This window comes from Larus michahellis, chromosome 12, assembly GCF_964199755.1.
Source record: "Larus michahellis chromosome 12, bLarMic1.1, whole genome shotgun sequence".
In the NCBI taxonomy this organism is placed as follows: Eukaryota; Metazoa; Chordata; class Aves; order Charadriiformes; family Laridae; genus Larus; species Larus michahellis.
Window position 1 is genome coordinate 13,994,232 of NC_133907.1, and position 16,283 is coordinate 14,010,514.

The 16,283-nt window shown below is 42.1% G+C and overlaps 1 protein-coding gene across 27 annotated transcripts in view; it reads right to left on the bottom strand.

The window, feature by feature from the left end:
* The window catches only part of PTPRT (protein tyrosine phosphatase receptor type T), a 461,815-nt gene that overhangs the window by 65,514 nt on the left and 380,018 nt on the right, over positions 1-16,283 (bottom strand). For 8 of the 27 annotated variants that reach the window (XM_074605560.1, XM_074605557.1, XM_074605550.1 and 5 more), the window contains exons 14-15: positions 16,076-16,132; positions 5,846-5,981 (exon numbers count right to left, since the gene is read on the bottom strand). The exons of 1 other annotated variant lie outside the window; for it this stretch is intronic. In XM_074605560.1, coding sequence (XP_074461661.1) covers positions 5,846-5,981; positions 16,076-16,132 — 193 coding nt within the window. Of the gene's footprint in view, positions 1-5,844; positions 5,982-16,075; positions 16,133-16,283 lie in introns of all 27 variants that reach the window. 18 more of the 27 variants (XM_074605563.1, XM_074605562.1, XM_074605555.1 and 15 more) reach the window with 5 other exon arrangements.

Sequence of the window (16,283 nt, forward strand, 5' to 3'; positions counted from 1 at the left end):
CGAGAGCCCACACATCTGAAACCTCTCCATCCCCAAAATGATTCTATTAATGAAACCCCTCTGACACGCCACGGCCAGGTCTCCCACCGCACCACCAACTGTAATTCTTCTGTTGAACGTCTTGCTGCACTTTCTGCTTTCCTCACGTCCCAGCCAGCGGATGTATGTGATCACACGAGACTCTTAGTTCTCGTTAAAAAGCTGCGCATCCCTCAAGGCTACGGAGGAAAGCTCCGAAAGTTTTATTCCGTAAGGGCAGAAAATAAAGGAAGACAAAGAAAAGGAGGATTATATTTTGGAATTGGATAGACCATTGTGGCTCAAATTCTCCCCAAATATGCGACCTAAAATAAGGAATTCCTAAGGAATATTCCAAAACTAACTGTTAAAATCTGTCAGAGTTACGGACCACTAAAAACATGACCCGATCATAGAATGTATCACACAACCTGAAGACCCTGCCAGTCACCCACCTTAAATATGGATAAAAAAGGCACACGAGTCACTGAACGTGCAAATATCCCTTTGTTAATTCTATCCTATAGCCTGGGTATGTCCCACTCAAGAGGCATTTGGGTTTTATTTAATGAGTTTAAGGTAACAACCTAAACCCTAATCCAGAATAAGGAGCTGAGTTTTCATAGAAGGAACTAATCCTAGACCCCACATAGCCACAAATCTCCTTTTTTTTGCTACCAACAGCAGTTTAAAGAACTTATTTACAGTGGGCCCATGACAGGCTGTCTGATCCTATTTATTCAGTCTTACACTTAAAGGGGTCAGGAGAGGCTTTGTCCACTCAAACGCAGAAGCCTGAAAAGTGTCACATTCTTCACTCCAGGGAAATGCAAGTCACGATTACACCGGAGTTAAAACTGTCCAGATGAAATCACAACGGACCAAAATCTAATTCTTTGGGGGGGGGCAAAGTCAAAGGGTATTTTCTCCAGAAAAGAAGTTTACAAACGTCTTGGTTTTCTTGTTTCAGTTTGTTTTTCTTAAATGGACCTGTAATCTCCATTACATAAAAATATTTAACTAATATTAAGGACAAACAAGCTCCTTAGAGAATTACCACTGTTTTGATACAATAAAAATGAGGTATTTCAAGGTATGTGTCTATTAATGAAAGAAAGCGGCACTGTTTGTGTGCGCAAATGCACCCATGTGGGCACTGATCACCACCTGTAAATTAACAGGCTAAATTACGTTGCAGTAATTGGTGCATCCGTATACATATGATGATATTGGAGCTGCAAACATGTAACTCTCATAGCTAGTGGGTTCCCAACACCAAGAAAACAAGTTTTGTTCATGGTTTTGATTTTAGATACTATAAACCAGTCATATTTGAACCAGAAATTTACATATACCCACACACACGCAATTTTTACATAGATATACACATACAGAAACTTCATCAGACTGTAGGAGACGCCAGGGCTCAAGTAAAACTTTTAGATAACAAACGTAAAGTCAAACCCAAATTTTCCACGGCATAAACATTCCAGCTGGCTTAATTTAGCTTCACATATCTGAGTAAACCCTATAAAACATTGGCAGCCCCCAGGAATTTGTGAGTCGCTGGAGTTTTTGCCATATGGTCTATTGAAACGATGTGCAACTGGGCAACACTTGCTCATGCCTTGTGCGCGGAAGGTTCAAAAAAGCACGCTGGTTTGGCACATCTCACAGAAAGGAAAAGCAGCCTCTGAGGATCGGCCTAATCCTAATCTCAAACCAGTCCCTGCCCGCTCTTAGTGCTTCGATCCCTCCTAATCTCTCTCCTTCCTCTGCTCTTCGCACTGGTTCACAAAATCCTTCATTCAGCAAACCCGTTACTGTGCCTGTTACCAGTGAATTAGGACACCCTGGACCACCAACAAACGTCACTGTGGTATTTTCTGGCTCCATTTGAAGAAAATGCCTCAAATTTCTCTAATTAAATTACTTTTCTGCATTGTTGCCTTGCAAGACTACACTGTCTTGTAGACTGAGGCATTAGCCTCAGTGAACTGAAAAGGCGAACTCTTTTTAAAGTCAGGTTAATGCAAAAATCGAATGCAAGAGCTTAAGGTCCTAATGTTTCTGTTTGCAAGAACAGACAGAGAACTTTGTTGTTAAACTGTTCTCTCAGACAAGTGTGAGTTTTCAGCTGTGCTCCTCCAGAAGTTCAAATCAATCTGTGGTCCAAAGAGGCCTTTCCTTCTATAAAAGCTGGTCCCAATCCTCATTAGTTTACAAATGAAATGAGCCTGGCAGGCTTAAGTTCATCTTGAGGGAACACTTGTCCATATGCAGCTCCAAGCCTCCGCTGGACGTGACTGGTGGTGCCCATTCAAGGGAGACCCAGAACCGATGCCACCAGCAGGTCTGTCAGCGGGGCTGGTCTGTGCTACACAGACCTGGAGAGAGCAACCTTCCAAAACCTCTTGCTGCACTGCTATAGCTTCTAAATGGGAATAGATTTTAAAGTTGATGAGCCAGTTTATTTCTTATAATAGCGTGTATTCCAGTGGATAACCTTGCAAATGACAGCAAACAGGCAGAGAGATACAGATTGCAGTGATTTTGCCCGTTTGCACTGGGAGGACAGGGAACGACACAGAGAAAATGTAATTTTCCAGCTCTAGAGAAAAAGAGGAGAATTTATATCTCTAATATTCCCACTCGCCTCCTTTCTAATTTTAATTTTGAAGAAAGATGCCCAGGTTAACAGAGCCTATGGCAAAGCCAGACACAGCAACGTTCTGCCCTTGGGACATCACACCCAAATTCCCGAAACACTGCTGCTTTTGGGACCAGGCTAGTTCCAAAAAAGAACACGTGCCCTGCATTAGGGGGGCAGCTCAGGTCGGCACTAGCTTGGGAATTTTTATATCCAGCAAATGGGTCCTCAGACTCCAGCTCTGCATTACAAGGATATTCGATTCTGGGTTTGTCTTTGTTTCTGTCTACGAGACATCAACTTACATTGCACCAGTCATGACATCAGAAGAATCAAATATTGGAAAAAGCTGGATCTTGACAGATGTCCCTATCAGTACTTACCCAAATTTAAAAAACATCAGAAAAAAGATAATTAAGCTAAACCCCATTGACTTCATATACCTGCTAACTAAACTGTGTAATGCAGTCTCTGTTTCCTCCTGACCCTGACCTCTAATAAAAGTTTGTTATATTATGCAGAAAATACGTAGAGCCCATTTGAAAACAAGTACAAGCAAAAAACCTGATAATCTAAATAAACTGTAAATTTTTACTTTTTCTTTGAAAAATTCCTACATGCTGATAACTCGGCCTTTTGCTGGTTTCCGTTTCCAGTGGAAGACAGAAGATTAAACAAAGGTGCTGAATCATTGATACGTATCAAGACATCTCTATGTTAATGCATTCATCAGAATGAGAACAATGAAGAGTTCTTCCATAGTGTTTGTGGGGAAAAAAAAAAAAATAAATCGCCCATAATTCTACCCCTGAGAAATTTCCTGTTTTCAAATTAATACAGAAATGAGATTGGCAGCAATCACGGTCTTTAACAGCAAGAGTCCCACATTTACATTTCGAAAGGTGTGGTAGGCTGTTTGGGAATGTGAGTTTGATGTGAAAATAGGAAAAAATGGCCTTTGGTGAACAAAGTAGTGAGATATTCATGGAAATTCTGACCTACGACATGCAGACAGGGGGTCAACATTGTTTGTGAAAAAAAATCCTGAAAATGAACTTCCTGCTAAGATTTGACTTTTGGATTTCCTTTTTAATCAGAATCTATTGGAGACACCTCTTACACAGGAACAACCACCGCACATTTCACTGTCTTCCTCCATTGCCACTGAAGCATTTGTAAGTGAACATACACTGACAAAATGTCTAATCATCCAAGTTCCTCCCATTTTCTACTTTTAACTCCATATTTGAGAAAATACAGAGATTACAAATACTCTCCCCCCTTAATATTTAAAGTATACTGTCTCATAAGAGTATCCTCACCTCTCTGACTTAGCTGACTGGCAGGCTACATCACAGAAAACTCTCCTCAAATAAGGAATTTCTGATCGTGAAAAATCATTGTTTGTTTTCTGCCCAGCAATATACATGATTTATAATATTACATTATGGGACAGAAATGCTATCAACTATTAATAGCTTGTGAAACACACCAGGATGTTCAGATACGGCATTGCTCTGATAGCTTTCCTTGGAAGTTTTATCTTTCAAGCTGAAAAAAAAAAAAAAAGCTTTTTTAAAAGAGCTTTTAGGAAGGTAACAGAAACCCAGCTCAATTTTTGCGGAAACCCTTTTCTGCTTTTTATTGGAGGCATCTGACTTTTTTCTGCTTGTGAACTGAAAAGCTCCTGGGGGACTGGAATCAGCGACGTCTATACTGGTGGGCTTAACCCTGAACAGAAGCGCAGTAGGTGTGACTACAACACACACGCATTTGTCCACAAACCATGAAATTTTTACACACAACAAAAATTGAATTAAAAACATCTAGATTGCCCACACCTTCAGTTAATTCAGCAGGAATTCACAGAAATCAATAGTCGTATGCAACTAGTTTTGTAGAAATACATAATTTGGAAAGGCTACTCAAAGGACTCTAGTCCAACCTTCTGCTTAAGTCCCTCTGGGCCTTGTCCAAGTCAAGTTCTTAATTTCTCCGAGGACAGAGATGGTCACCAACGCAGGACGCCTTTGCTAAACTTCACGAAGCTCCCATCAGCCCATTTCTCCTGCCCAACAAGGTCCCTCTGAAAAGCAGCCCTGCACTCCAGCACCTGTGGCACAGAGCGATTCCATTTGCTCACCTGCTCTGGATGAAGATAGAAGAGATTGTGTCTCGATTTCACTGATGCTCTTATTCTGGGGAAACGTGTGACTGTTTGTCACAGAGATAAGAGATCTCAAAGGAACAGAGCTTTGCTTTGAAAAGCTCCACTCCCTGCAACAGACCCAGTAAAATCCTCTCACACAGAATGTTACCTCTGCCCTAGACAAGGGGCTGCCAAGCTCCTATTTCATTTAGAACTAAATTACTGTTGAAAAGTAGGGTTCACTTCAGAAATCTGACTGGTAAAAATACACACAAAATACATCCTTTTCTCAAGAAAATCTCTTGCCTAAGTGGTTTTCTGAATCAGTATATTACGCTGTAAATGTGGAGCTCTTCAAATAGTAGCAAGTACAATAGTTTACTTCAAAGCGTGAGTGCAAATAGTCCAAAGACAGTCACACAAAATGAACTGTTTCAACAAATTTCATTACCACACATGATTTTTCCAGGTTTCATTCCCCTGTAAACCAAAGCTGACTCTTGGAAAGATTCTATCCCTCAGCAAGATGTAATATTCCAGCTGAACTCTGGTTGCAAAGAAATTGCCGTGTGAAAATATAACTAATGAAGACTCACTTGGGAATAAGACCTTTGATCACATTATTTTAAAACATTATTTTTTTGGTTTAACAAAAAGTCTTGTCTTCTACTAGGCCACCGTTGTGCCACCTGCACAGGCGCAGACCCACTTCAATGGCATCATTATCACTTCCTATTTCTCCCTGCTTTTTCACGAGCTAACTCTTCTCATTAAATATCAATGTATCAATTCGTCATCATTAACTCTTTGCAGTAACACCCATTCTTCTGTTGCTTATAGAGTGTCTCCCAGAACAGGCACCTCTTGTGGGACTACCGCTTCCTAGTGGTAGCATTATGTAAATGGGTATTAACTGCCGCCCTCTGTAACGCAAATGGAATGTTTTAGGTCTACCAAATTTATTCTTCTTTTTGAATTAACTACCCTCTAGCCAAAAGGTCCAAGATGGAAGCAAAGCAGAAACTTACCTTCTCTTGATGGTAAGCATTGCCCCCAAGAGGATAATAACAAACATCAGAAGACCAGCTATAACTCCGGCCATTTTCACTGTGCTGTCAACTTGTTTTTCTGGTTCCACTGCATTGGAATTCTGGGTGGAAGCTCCTTAAAAGACGGGGAGAGAGGAAGGAGGAGGTAAAAAGAGAATTTGTAGAAAAATTGTGCAATGATCCACTTTCAAATACCCATTCGAAAGCCCAACAACGTATTTGCAATCAAATTGCAATAGACAATTGTCCCTCTAACCAAATCTGCCTTTAATAAGGGCTAATGACAGACAATTCAGAGCAGTAATAGGGTGTAAAATCCCAGTGTAATGCAACTGACTCTAATATTTTACTCTATTATACTGTAATGGGGAATTCACTCTTCCGAAGCACTCAGCATACGCCCAGAAGCAGAAGAATTAATAGGAGTTATCATTTTCATCTCAAACGGTTTAAGTGGAGGTGCAATCCTCACTCATCGAAATAACGAATGTAAAAGTTTGCAGTAACACATCCCATAATACTACTTGCAGAAACTTTTTTTCTTCTAAAATCAGAACACATTTGTATTTCTCACTACGCTGGAGGCCTGGCTTTTGTAAACATATGGTTACAATTATGCACGTAACAAGCATTAATCCAATGCACCGAGCACCCTCCACATCATCCAATGTATTCCACACCTGAGTTCTTCCACAGCCCAGGCACAACAACATAATTTCTATTTGAAATTTTGTGCGTTTTAAAAATAAAGCCTACACACCTAAAACTGAAACCTATTTAGGAACATTATTTGCACAGTATCGCTTCTTTTACTTCCTTGCTACAGTTTGACTTTAAGGGTCCCTGCAATGACTGAGGACCCCGCAGAATGTTACTTATTACGCACCCTGGCTCTGCTGACTTCACTACTTGCTGCGCAGAATTTTTCCAGATACAGCTTAAACTGCCGAGCTTGATTTAGAAAGCCTCACAAGATTTGAGTCATGGCTACTCTAAAGACTAAAAAAGCCTATCTTTATTACATTCCTGATATACTTAACTACTCCTAAAAATATCAGCATTGCAGTTGATGAAGTTAAATGAATTCATGTTAAATGAGATCACAATCTTATGCCGGGCTTCACCTTTGCTGTTGGACTCAGCCAAGTCTTCCTCTATGGCTTAAACACAGCAGGGAAAGGGAACCAAAGGTGAAAATAGATTGCCTCCGTCAGAATAATGTAATGTTTTGCTCTTTTAACAACTCTGTGCTGCTGACCCTCAGGGAAAGCCTAATCACTTCTGTTCATGAAGGCAGTTGCTTGGGGAGATAATATTCAATTGAGTCCGTGTGTTGGTGAGACAGCACAGAACCTCACCGAGTTATTCTTTTGCCCATTTGCCACGTGTTAAACTGCATATGCTGTAAAAGATTTCTGTCTGGAAGGAGTCCCCCACTGGTTGCCATGATCGAATCATATAACTGAATATAGGGCTTTCTGGTATGTTCTGAAGAGGGCCTTAGCTGACGGACTTCCAAGGATGAGGACCTGATCTTGAATAAAGTGTTGTATTCTTCTCTCATCGTATCTTGAAGAGTACATATACAACAACGACACAATGAATGCAAAACAAGAAAACCCACCACATGCAGCGCTAAAAGTATGATTCCACTTTTCCTACAGCTAAGCTGTTAATCTAGTTTGCCACAGCAAAACACCATATTTATCAAGCAAAAATGCCGGCTGTTTGAAACACACGTGTGATTTTCAGCTTTTTTGTCCCTCACAACTCTACCGCTCTGCCGCGTCCACCAATTTTCCCATTCAGCTAAGAGTTCCCCGGTAACTCCTGCGCGCACGTGTCTGAAAGGCATTAATGGGACTCCTGCGTGTGAAAATAAAACAGCATATCGGTTGCATATTACCATCTTTGTTTGATAACATCTCTTACTATCTCGGATCAAATCTTCCCCAGCGCTGAGCTACATGCCATCGCACAGGCAATCCTGACACTATCACACAACAAAGTAAAAGATAAAGGTACGTTTTTTCCCTGAAAATGGCTAACACTGTTCGTTTGAACTGAAACTCAGAAGTACTCCAAATTATCCTTCACTTGAGTTGCAGTTACTCCTATGATCCTAAATAATAGGTGCTGGATAATAGTCTTCTACCACCAACAGCACAGTCAGACCCCCTCCATTTTTGTGCCATCTGAATACCCTCGTGATTCGTGAGCCATATCAAAAAAATTCAAGAATGTGCTGTCAACTCCATCCTCTAATCCACTAGATGGGTTTGATTTTGCCAGGCTGTTGCTTGTTACTACAGGCAATGTGTGGTCAGTGTATTTTCATTTGATATTTCTCGTCCCACTGTAGTCTACTGCAGTTCTAGAAAGAGAATAAAAGGCTTATTATCCATCCTGACACCGACACACTGTGGTGACTGATTCACTTGAATCTTCTGTGTAACGCTTTCTATCTATCTTGGCAAAGGCCAACAATTCCTTTAGGCTACTAGTCCAACCATTTGTAAGTTGTCTCAGCTAATAGCGCTTAGGAATTGATAATATGACAGTGTCAGTAAATTCCTTGGATTCTTAAAGCTTTGCAGTAATGTCTCATAGCAAAAGACCCTTCTTTTTCTGCCATTCTGGCATATTTTCCCTGCAGATGCCTCAGTCTGTGCCGGTGGTTTGTACTCCCACCTGCTGCAGCCCCGGCTGTAGGTAAGGAGAGCGGTTCTGTTCCGGCAGGAGGAGGTCTGTGAGCTGGTACTTGCATGGAGATGACTTCTGCGGCTCCCGAGAGCAACGCTTTTTTAGAATGCAGTTTTGCTTCTCTCCTTTACCGGCATGCAGGCAGATCCGAAATCCTCCGAGCACAGCAGCCCATAAAAACTGCTCAGATGGTCATTTCATACAAATGTCCTTAAACACACTGGGAAAGCTCTGCACTACTGTACTTGAGAGGCCGCCCTTTTTTTTCTGAAAAACAATGTTTATATACTGCTGATATTGAAAGGGAAAGAAAATAAACTATAACCATATTTTCTAGCGGTTACTTCCACATTTTCTGGAATAAATTGTTCCTCGTAACTGAAGCTGGATACTGGAATAATAGGATATAGAACAGGTCACCACTGTTATTACTGTGTGTACTTCAGCGGCACCCACACCCCGCGAAGGCCAGGACCCCATTACACTGTACTAACATGAAGTAGGACAATTTTCTGCCCTAAGCTTACTTTCTTAATAAGGAAAGCAAATGATAGAAGGCAGTGCCAGAGAAGCAAACACTGTAGGTCCCTTGACTCCCTATCTGCACATTATCTACGAGACCAGGCTACTACTTCCAGAGATATACATTTGGTACCGTACAAAATGCACTTTCCCAGAAACTTGACCAGTAGCATGAACCTGACTTTCACAGGCACTGGCATTCACCCAGCACTCCGTTTTAGCGTGGAGCTACTTCACATAGCTATAAAGATTTTAGTCCTTTCCCATCAACCTACTTTACTTTGCTTTTTCAGCCCCTTTCAAGATTCCCAGAGATCCAGCATCTTGCAGTGAGAGAGAACGCGTTACATGCAGCACATCCCTGGGAGCTGCTGTTCGGGTAAAACAGCAGAGCAGGGGCAAATGGGTCCCTTCCCAGAATGACCTGCCTCCTCAGCCCAGGAGAAGTCAGGCTTATGGATCATCAAGCACTGATGGGTCTTCTTCAGTAATGCACTCACAGGCCCCCAGGGTCTAATCCTGCTGCGGATGCACAGACACCCACACCCCAGACTAGCCCAGTACGGTACAACTACTGGAAGCACCATTTCATACTCTGCCAGCTCCTTGCGGCGTTCAACCTTTTCAATTCCTCCTTCTTTTCAGATCAGCTGGCCCTGCAGTGGCTGATAACTTAAGGACAAGAATTTTGAAATCCCAAATTAATTTCAGTATAGAAGGCTGCCATTTCTATTCCAGAGTTCCTTTCATAGATTTCTTCAGCTGGAAGTGTTCCTGTCCACAAGGAAGAGACTACGTGTTTAGCTGCTTTGAGCTGGGAGATGGTTTGCAAGAGATGCCAACAGCCCAAACTCAAGATTTTGCCAGTCATAACTAAAGAGAAGAACCTTCTCCAAATGCAAAGAAAGTGAAAAATCATCCGCTTACCAGAAAGCGTTCATACATAGCGCTGCACACTCCTAGACAGATATTCATACGTACGTAATATAAATCCTCTTAATACTCATGCGAGGCAAGTAATAAATTATGTTATTTACTTTACAGATCTGGAAAGATTAAGGATATGCCTTTGGCATCACAGGCACCCAAAACCAGAGCTGAGAACTGACATTTCTGGACTGACACCCTGTGGCAATTCCATCAGACCACGCAGCCTCTCACAGATGGGGATGGGAGGGATGGGGTGGGACAGAGGGAGAAACAGCAACAGCAGATAAGTGAAAGATACCATGGCAATCTTTCACCCAGCAATTTATGCACAGATATATTATTTGAAAACAATAAACCACCAGATAGAAAGTGACCTTCTCTGTGGAGGTGGCACACTGAATAACATCCAAGAAAGAATGATTATTGAGTGCATGTAGCTAAGCAGGACTGATAATACAAGTTTCTTCTATAAAAACCTATTTCACAAACTGTAATTTGAAACATTCTTTATTTAAAGCAGCGATTACAATATTGCATTAAAAAAAATGTAACTGACAGGAAAAAGGATTCAAAAGAGCCATAGGCGGGAGGAAAAGATGGGTATTTCTGTGAGACTCCCAACTGGTGAGGCACGAAGAGCACAGTGCTGGGATGGAAGTGGTACCACAATCCCCAGCAGCCGTGCCACTGCACAGGAGAGAGAAGCACAACAGGAGGAGAGGAGGGAGGAAACAAAACAGCTCTAACAACAGCTGGGTCAAATACCCGGGGCAAGAAAAAGGCAGTGCAAGTGTAAACGAGAGAAGCGACACAAGTAACGGGAGGTTCAGCCACAACCAGATGACAGGAAAGCCCCAGGAAGAGGATGAGTCAGTCTGGCAAAGACTAGGTTTGGTTTCAAATCTGTAACACCTAAGAATACAGCTTCTTCAGCTAGAAAGTCACTCTTGAAACAAAAACCAATCAGAAAAATTACTTCAAAGCATTATTTAACCCAGAAAAATTAATGAAAAATAATGGGTTGAAAGCCATTATGAGTTAAAATGAGCTGCTCAATCAGAGTAATTTCTTTGTAGCACATAATGGCCAGGCAGCATGCTGAATGCAAAATTTCCTAATAGACCTAGAGGCTTACTTTCAAAAGACAGTTATTCTCAAATCATTTGTAAACATTATTTCCTTTTCTTTTTTTTTTTTTTATGGTGCTTTCTATGCGAGTGGCCTACAAATGATGAAAGAGTCTCTGCATGTAGAAAGGTTTTCCCTCATGTTTTCAGATTCTATCTATACCTCTGTAACATAGTCTCCAATACGCAGACACAAGGGCAGACAGATACCTCTAAGGACGATAACGTTGAGATAAAGGTGGAAGGGCACCGTTTTACATCTTGATCCAGAATACTTGTTAGCCAGCACCACGCAGCAACAGCCCTCTGTGCCAGCTGGCCGCACGCATGGGCTGTGGAAGACAGACCGGTTTGCCACCTTCGGCAGTGTATACCAGAGTACTGGGACTAAAAAAACCCTAGCGATGCCGGTGCTTCTGCGTATCGTAAGCCAACAAAGCGAAACAGCTCATCAGATCTGAAAGACAGATTCCACTTTGGCTATTTCTTCCTTGTAATTCATTAAAAAAATGAATACCATCAACAGTATCACTACACATAACCTCACTACACCAATCTTCCGCCTCCAGTTATTGAAGACCACAGGCTTAAGACTACAATGAGACATTTCTCATTTCTTTTAAAAAGCTCAAAAAGAATGGAAAGAATGATGAGAGCCAAAAGCTTTCAACCATATTCTAAGCGGAGAGAGGAGCAAAACAAAGCCGTCCTGGAGAGAAAGACAGAGCAGAATTTCTATGAGGGATTATCAGGCATACAGGTTGAATCTGTAGGAGGATGAGGGTAAACACACAGCGAGGAATCAAGATTAGCATTACTAAACTGAATGAGAATTAAAAAATAGCGGTAAGAGAATAATTGATTCTGGAGATTCCTGGCAAATCCACCACAAAGGCTTTTCTTTTCTCCTCCTGTTTTTCTTCCTCGCTCTTCAGAACAGAAGCACTTAATTTGTGCTAAAGGCAGATATATGGCCCCCAAGAATGAGAAGGGTTATTACATTTACTTGAAAGAAGAGCTCGGATAAAGAGCAGCTGTTGCGATGCCTACGAGTGATGCGATGGTTCAGGGGGCGATAGCATGTTTCCATTTCAACTCTCCACTTCTGCAGAGCTCTTTAGAAACTAGCTTGAATTTAGAAAAATGGAAAACAAGTAAAATTCCCATTATCACGAGGTTCCAGTTTACAGATGTGACTTAATTTTTGTGTGGTCTTAAACAGACATAGGGATATCAATCTTTTGACTGATACAGGCAAAAACATTACAGTGCATGACAATGCTATGGATGTATAATAGACTCGTCACTCCCTACGAACAAAAACTAATTAACCTTTACACCAGCCAGTCCCCTCTAAGCAGTTACTCTGCTCTCATCATGGTTATCATCAGAAACCCACAGCCACACCAGCTGCAGAAATTACAGAAGCAGTGAACAAAGTCCAGAGGTGGGTATAAAATGAATACTGAAATATGGACACCTTTTGAGCCCGGCTGGTCAAAGGTGCTTTAAGTACCACGGTGGCCTACAAAAACTGCACCTGATAAGACTTCACCCGTGAGCTGAGTGAGCAGCATACAAAGGAGGATACTCACCATTTTACAGTAAAAAGGGAGTCATACGGCCAAGGCATTAGGGAGTCTGCGTGTACACGCTCTACGTGTGCTGCATAAAACACGGGGAAACTTTCTGTACTTTGCCAAGTTCAGGCAGCGCTTTCAGGCGTCTCTCGAATGAAGATTTTTCTTTTCCTCTACAGCGGTTTTACAGAACAGCGTCTTTCACACCTACCTCTCTGCTGACATTGTCACATATCCTAACGCTCTCATATAGTTTTTCTTTAAATGTCCAGTTCCTGGAAGAAACTGAGCAGCTAATGCATTAATAATAACCCTGTTTCTGAACATTGGAAAATCTACGTAAGGAAGCAGAGGCATAATGTATTTGTAAAAGCTCTGGGTTTGTCATGCCTTTGAAGTGCTATTTAGGGACACTGACAATGATAATCTCTTTATGAAAACTTTTTAAGTGAGCCACAGTATCTGACCAGCAGCTGATACATCTTAGAAAGCATCTCCAGGTACCAGGACACAGAGAAGAAATACTGCCTACGCAAATAAACTGGGGTAAGCGTATGACAGTTAGGAACATGCAACATTGCTGTCCTCTGAAGTGCAACAGCCCTCCTCCTGCTTCTCCACCCGAAGCTGCCCCCTCCTCTGCCCCGTCTCCCAGCCCCTGTGCAGAAGGCTCCAGGGGACCTTCAGACAGTTCTTCCTCCAAACCTTCAAGCAGAAGAGAGGGGGGAAAAAAAACAACTCCAAATTTCGCAAGCAATTCATCATGCTCCTTGCGTTAAAACCAATTAAAACAAACCAAATCCTTTCTGATTTGACCTTCACTTCTGGCTTTAATGTCCAACTACTGCCCTATTTTTTTTTTCCTCCCTCCTTCGCCTGGCTACTGGTTCATCTGCAACCAAGGACGACCGCACAACCTCCCAGCCACAGCCACAACGCATGGCCAAGGGCAGCCTTTCACACCAGGCAGTGTTGTAAGGCCCCAACAGCCTCCACAACGCTCCAGGTAAATCCAGGCCTTGCTTTGATTCCAGGAGGACTTGGCTCACGCAGCAATAATCAATTTTATTCTGTTTTTTCTAGAGACCCTTCTTTTCTGAAGCAACCCAGTGTACCCCAGCAGCGGATGCTTTGAACGACAGAAGCGATATTTTCTGTCTACTGTTGCTAATCTATCCCAAATTTTATGTTAAACATTGTGCCTCTCCCAACCTCTCCCCTCCCACTGCTTATTTTAACTGGGGAGGCCCAAGCTTAGGGTCTGTCAGCTCAGCAGAGCTCCGGAGTAGCCAATGTCCTCTAGAAACTGGGCTGAGATTACCAAACTCAGCTCACTTGAGGCCTCATCCAGTTTTGCACCAGGTTCTTCACTAATTTGAAGCTGGTTCATCAGCTCCTTGAGTTAAGGAAGTCCCTAAAGTCAACATTTCAAATCCCTCTATGTAAATCTTGACACCAGATTTGGTGAAAATAAAGGCGCTCGCTGGGTAAATGGGCATCCACATGCCAGGAAGTCTGAGTTGTCTTCTCAGCAGGGAGTATTTTTCAGTATGAGCAACATAAGTGTGTCTGTTATTAACAATTAATTACGGTGATACACAAACATGTGCTAAAAAATAACTTTTAAAAGGCAGAGATTTGTTCAGGGGAAAAGAAAAAAAACCCATATTTTCATGCATTCAGCTTAAAAAGTGTGATAAACCCTCTGAAATAAATAGCACAAAACAGAATAAACCTGTCAAAAGAATAACATTCCAGTGTACCAGAAGACAAAATGCAATAACAAACAGATTTGAAGTGGGATTAGATCTGTTTAAAAAATACATTATCTGTCTACAAAACCAGAATATATTTCAGAAAACAAGAGAGCCCTCAAATGAATTTGAGGGAGGAAGGGCGATTAAATGAACAGTTTTCATATGCAGCGAAATTGTGCGTGAACAGTAGGAATTTTTTTCCTCCTCATTTTCCACTTTTTTTGCAGTTCCCCGCCATGATTTCGCTGGTCACCTTTCAGACCCAGGCTCTTTTCTGAGCTCTCAAGATCGTTAAGCACTCGTCTCCCTGCAAGTTCCCTTTTTCAGTGCTGATGCACTATCAAAAAAGCAGGACCATTTCTTTCAAAGGCATTTTAACTTCGTAATCCAAGTACCTTTTTGCCCCTGTATCATTACAGCCGCCCTGATGTATAGTTAAAATAATTCTTGGGTGAGAAAGTCATAGCTCGATTGGAATATAACCACACAGCACTGGAAGAGAAACATTCCTACAAAAATTTAATCCATTCAAAACTGAGAAACTAACCCTCCTTTCCCCTCCCCTTTGTAATAACCACTGGTAACTCCGTCACATCCCAGTAATCGTTCTAGGCACACCAGGCTAAAGAAGAAGCAACAATTTCCACAAGCTGACGGGATTTCCGCTCTGTATTTAAATTTTCTGGAGCGAAATGCTGGTACAGGTCCCAGTGTTATATACCCAACGAGGCAAGTTTATGACACGGAGACCTTCAAGTTCATTCTGATGGAAACTGATGGAAACCTTTGAGAATCATAAAATGGTTTAGGTTGGAAGGGACCTTAAAGCCCATCCAGTTCCACCCTCATGCCCTGGGCAGGGACACCTCCCACCAGACCAGGCTGCTCCAAGCCCCGTCCAACCTGGCCTTGAACCCCTCCAGGGATGGGGCAGCCACAGCTTCTCTGGGCAACCTGGGCCAGGGGCTCACCACCCTCACAGCACAGAATTTCTTCCTGATATCTCATCCAAATCTCCCCTCTTTCAGTTTAAACCCATTCCCCCTCGCCTTATCATTAGACTCCCCACTAGTGATCTGGGAATGACATTACATGGTGCTACTGAGGCTCGATTCTGCAATGTCTCCAATTCCAGCAGAAGTTTCTATACAGAGGACTGACGGAATCTAGTTTTCATTTTCCCATCAGCATTTCTTCAACAGCAGGACTCGGCTGTCTAAGTGTAATCATCAGCCCCAGAAAATGCCATAGCTACTTTAATTCAAAAATGCAAGGTCATCTCCATGCGTGCTCAGGGAGATACTCAGGCTCTGCCGAGGGCCAGCAAGGGATCCCGGGGGCTCATCAGTCATGCTCAAGTGCTCCTGTGAAGATTTAAGTGGTCTTTAGTCCTCCAGACGACCCTCTGCACAGGCATATGTTCGCCTTGGTGCAAAAGGAGTGCCATGGGAGGAGCACCCCCTTCATACTGTAGTTAGAATAATTGTAAAAGTCTTTTCCCATGCAAACCAAATACGAAACAAGAAGTCACAAAGCTGCTCAGACTTCTGGAAGTTTGAACAGTTTTCCTTTTCCTGAACTGATAATCACCTGTGCTCAAGAGGCTGGGTGGGTTTCGCGTGGTCGCCTGTTGCCTACCTATTACTGCTAAGAACAAGCAAAATCGTTCCCAGGCAGCATGCACAAGAAAAAAAAGGGAAAAAAAATAAAAATGTACCTCATAATGATTATTAAAGTTCCATTCTTTCATTTGCAAGAATTCACATTTTAAAGAAAGAAGAAATGAGTATCAGGAGAT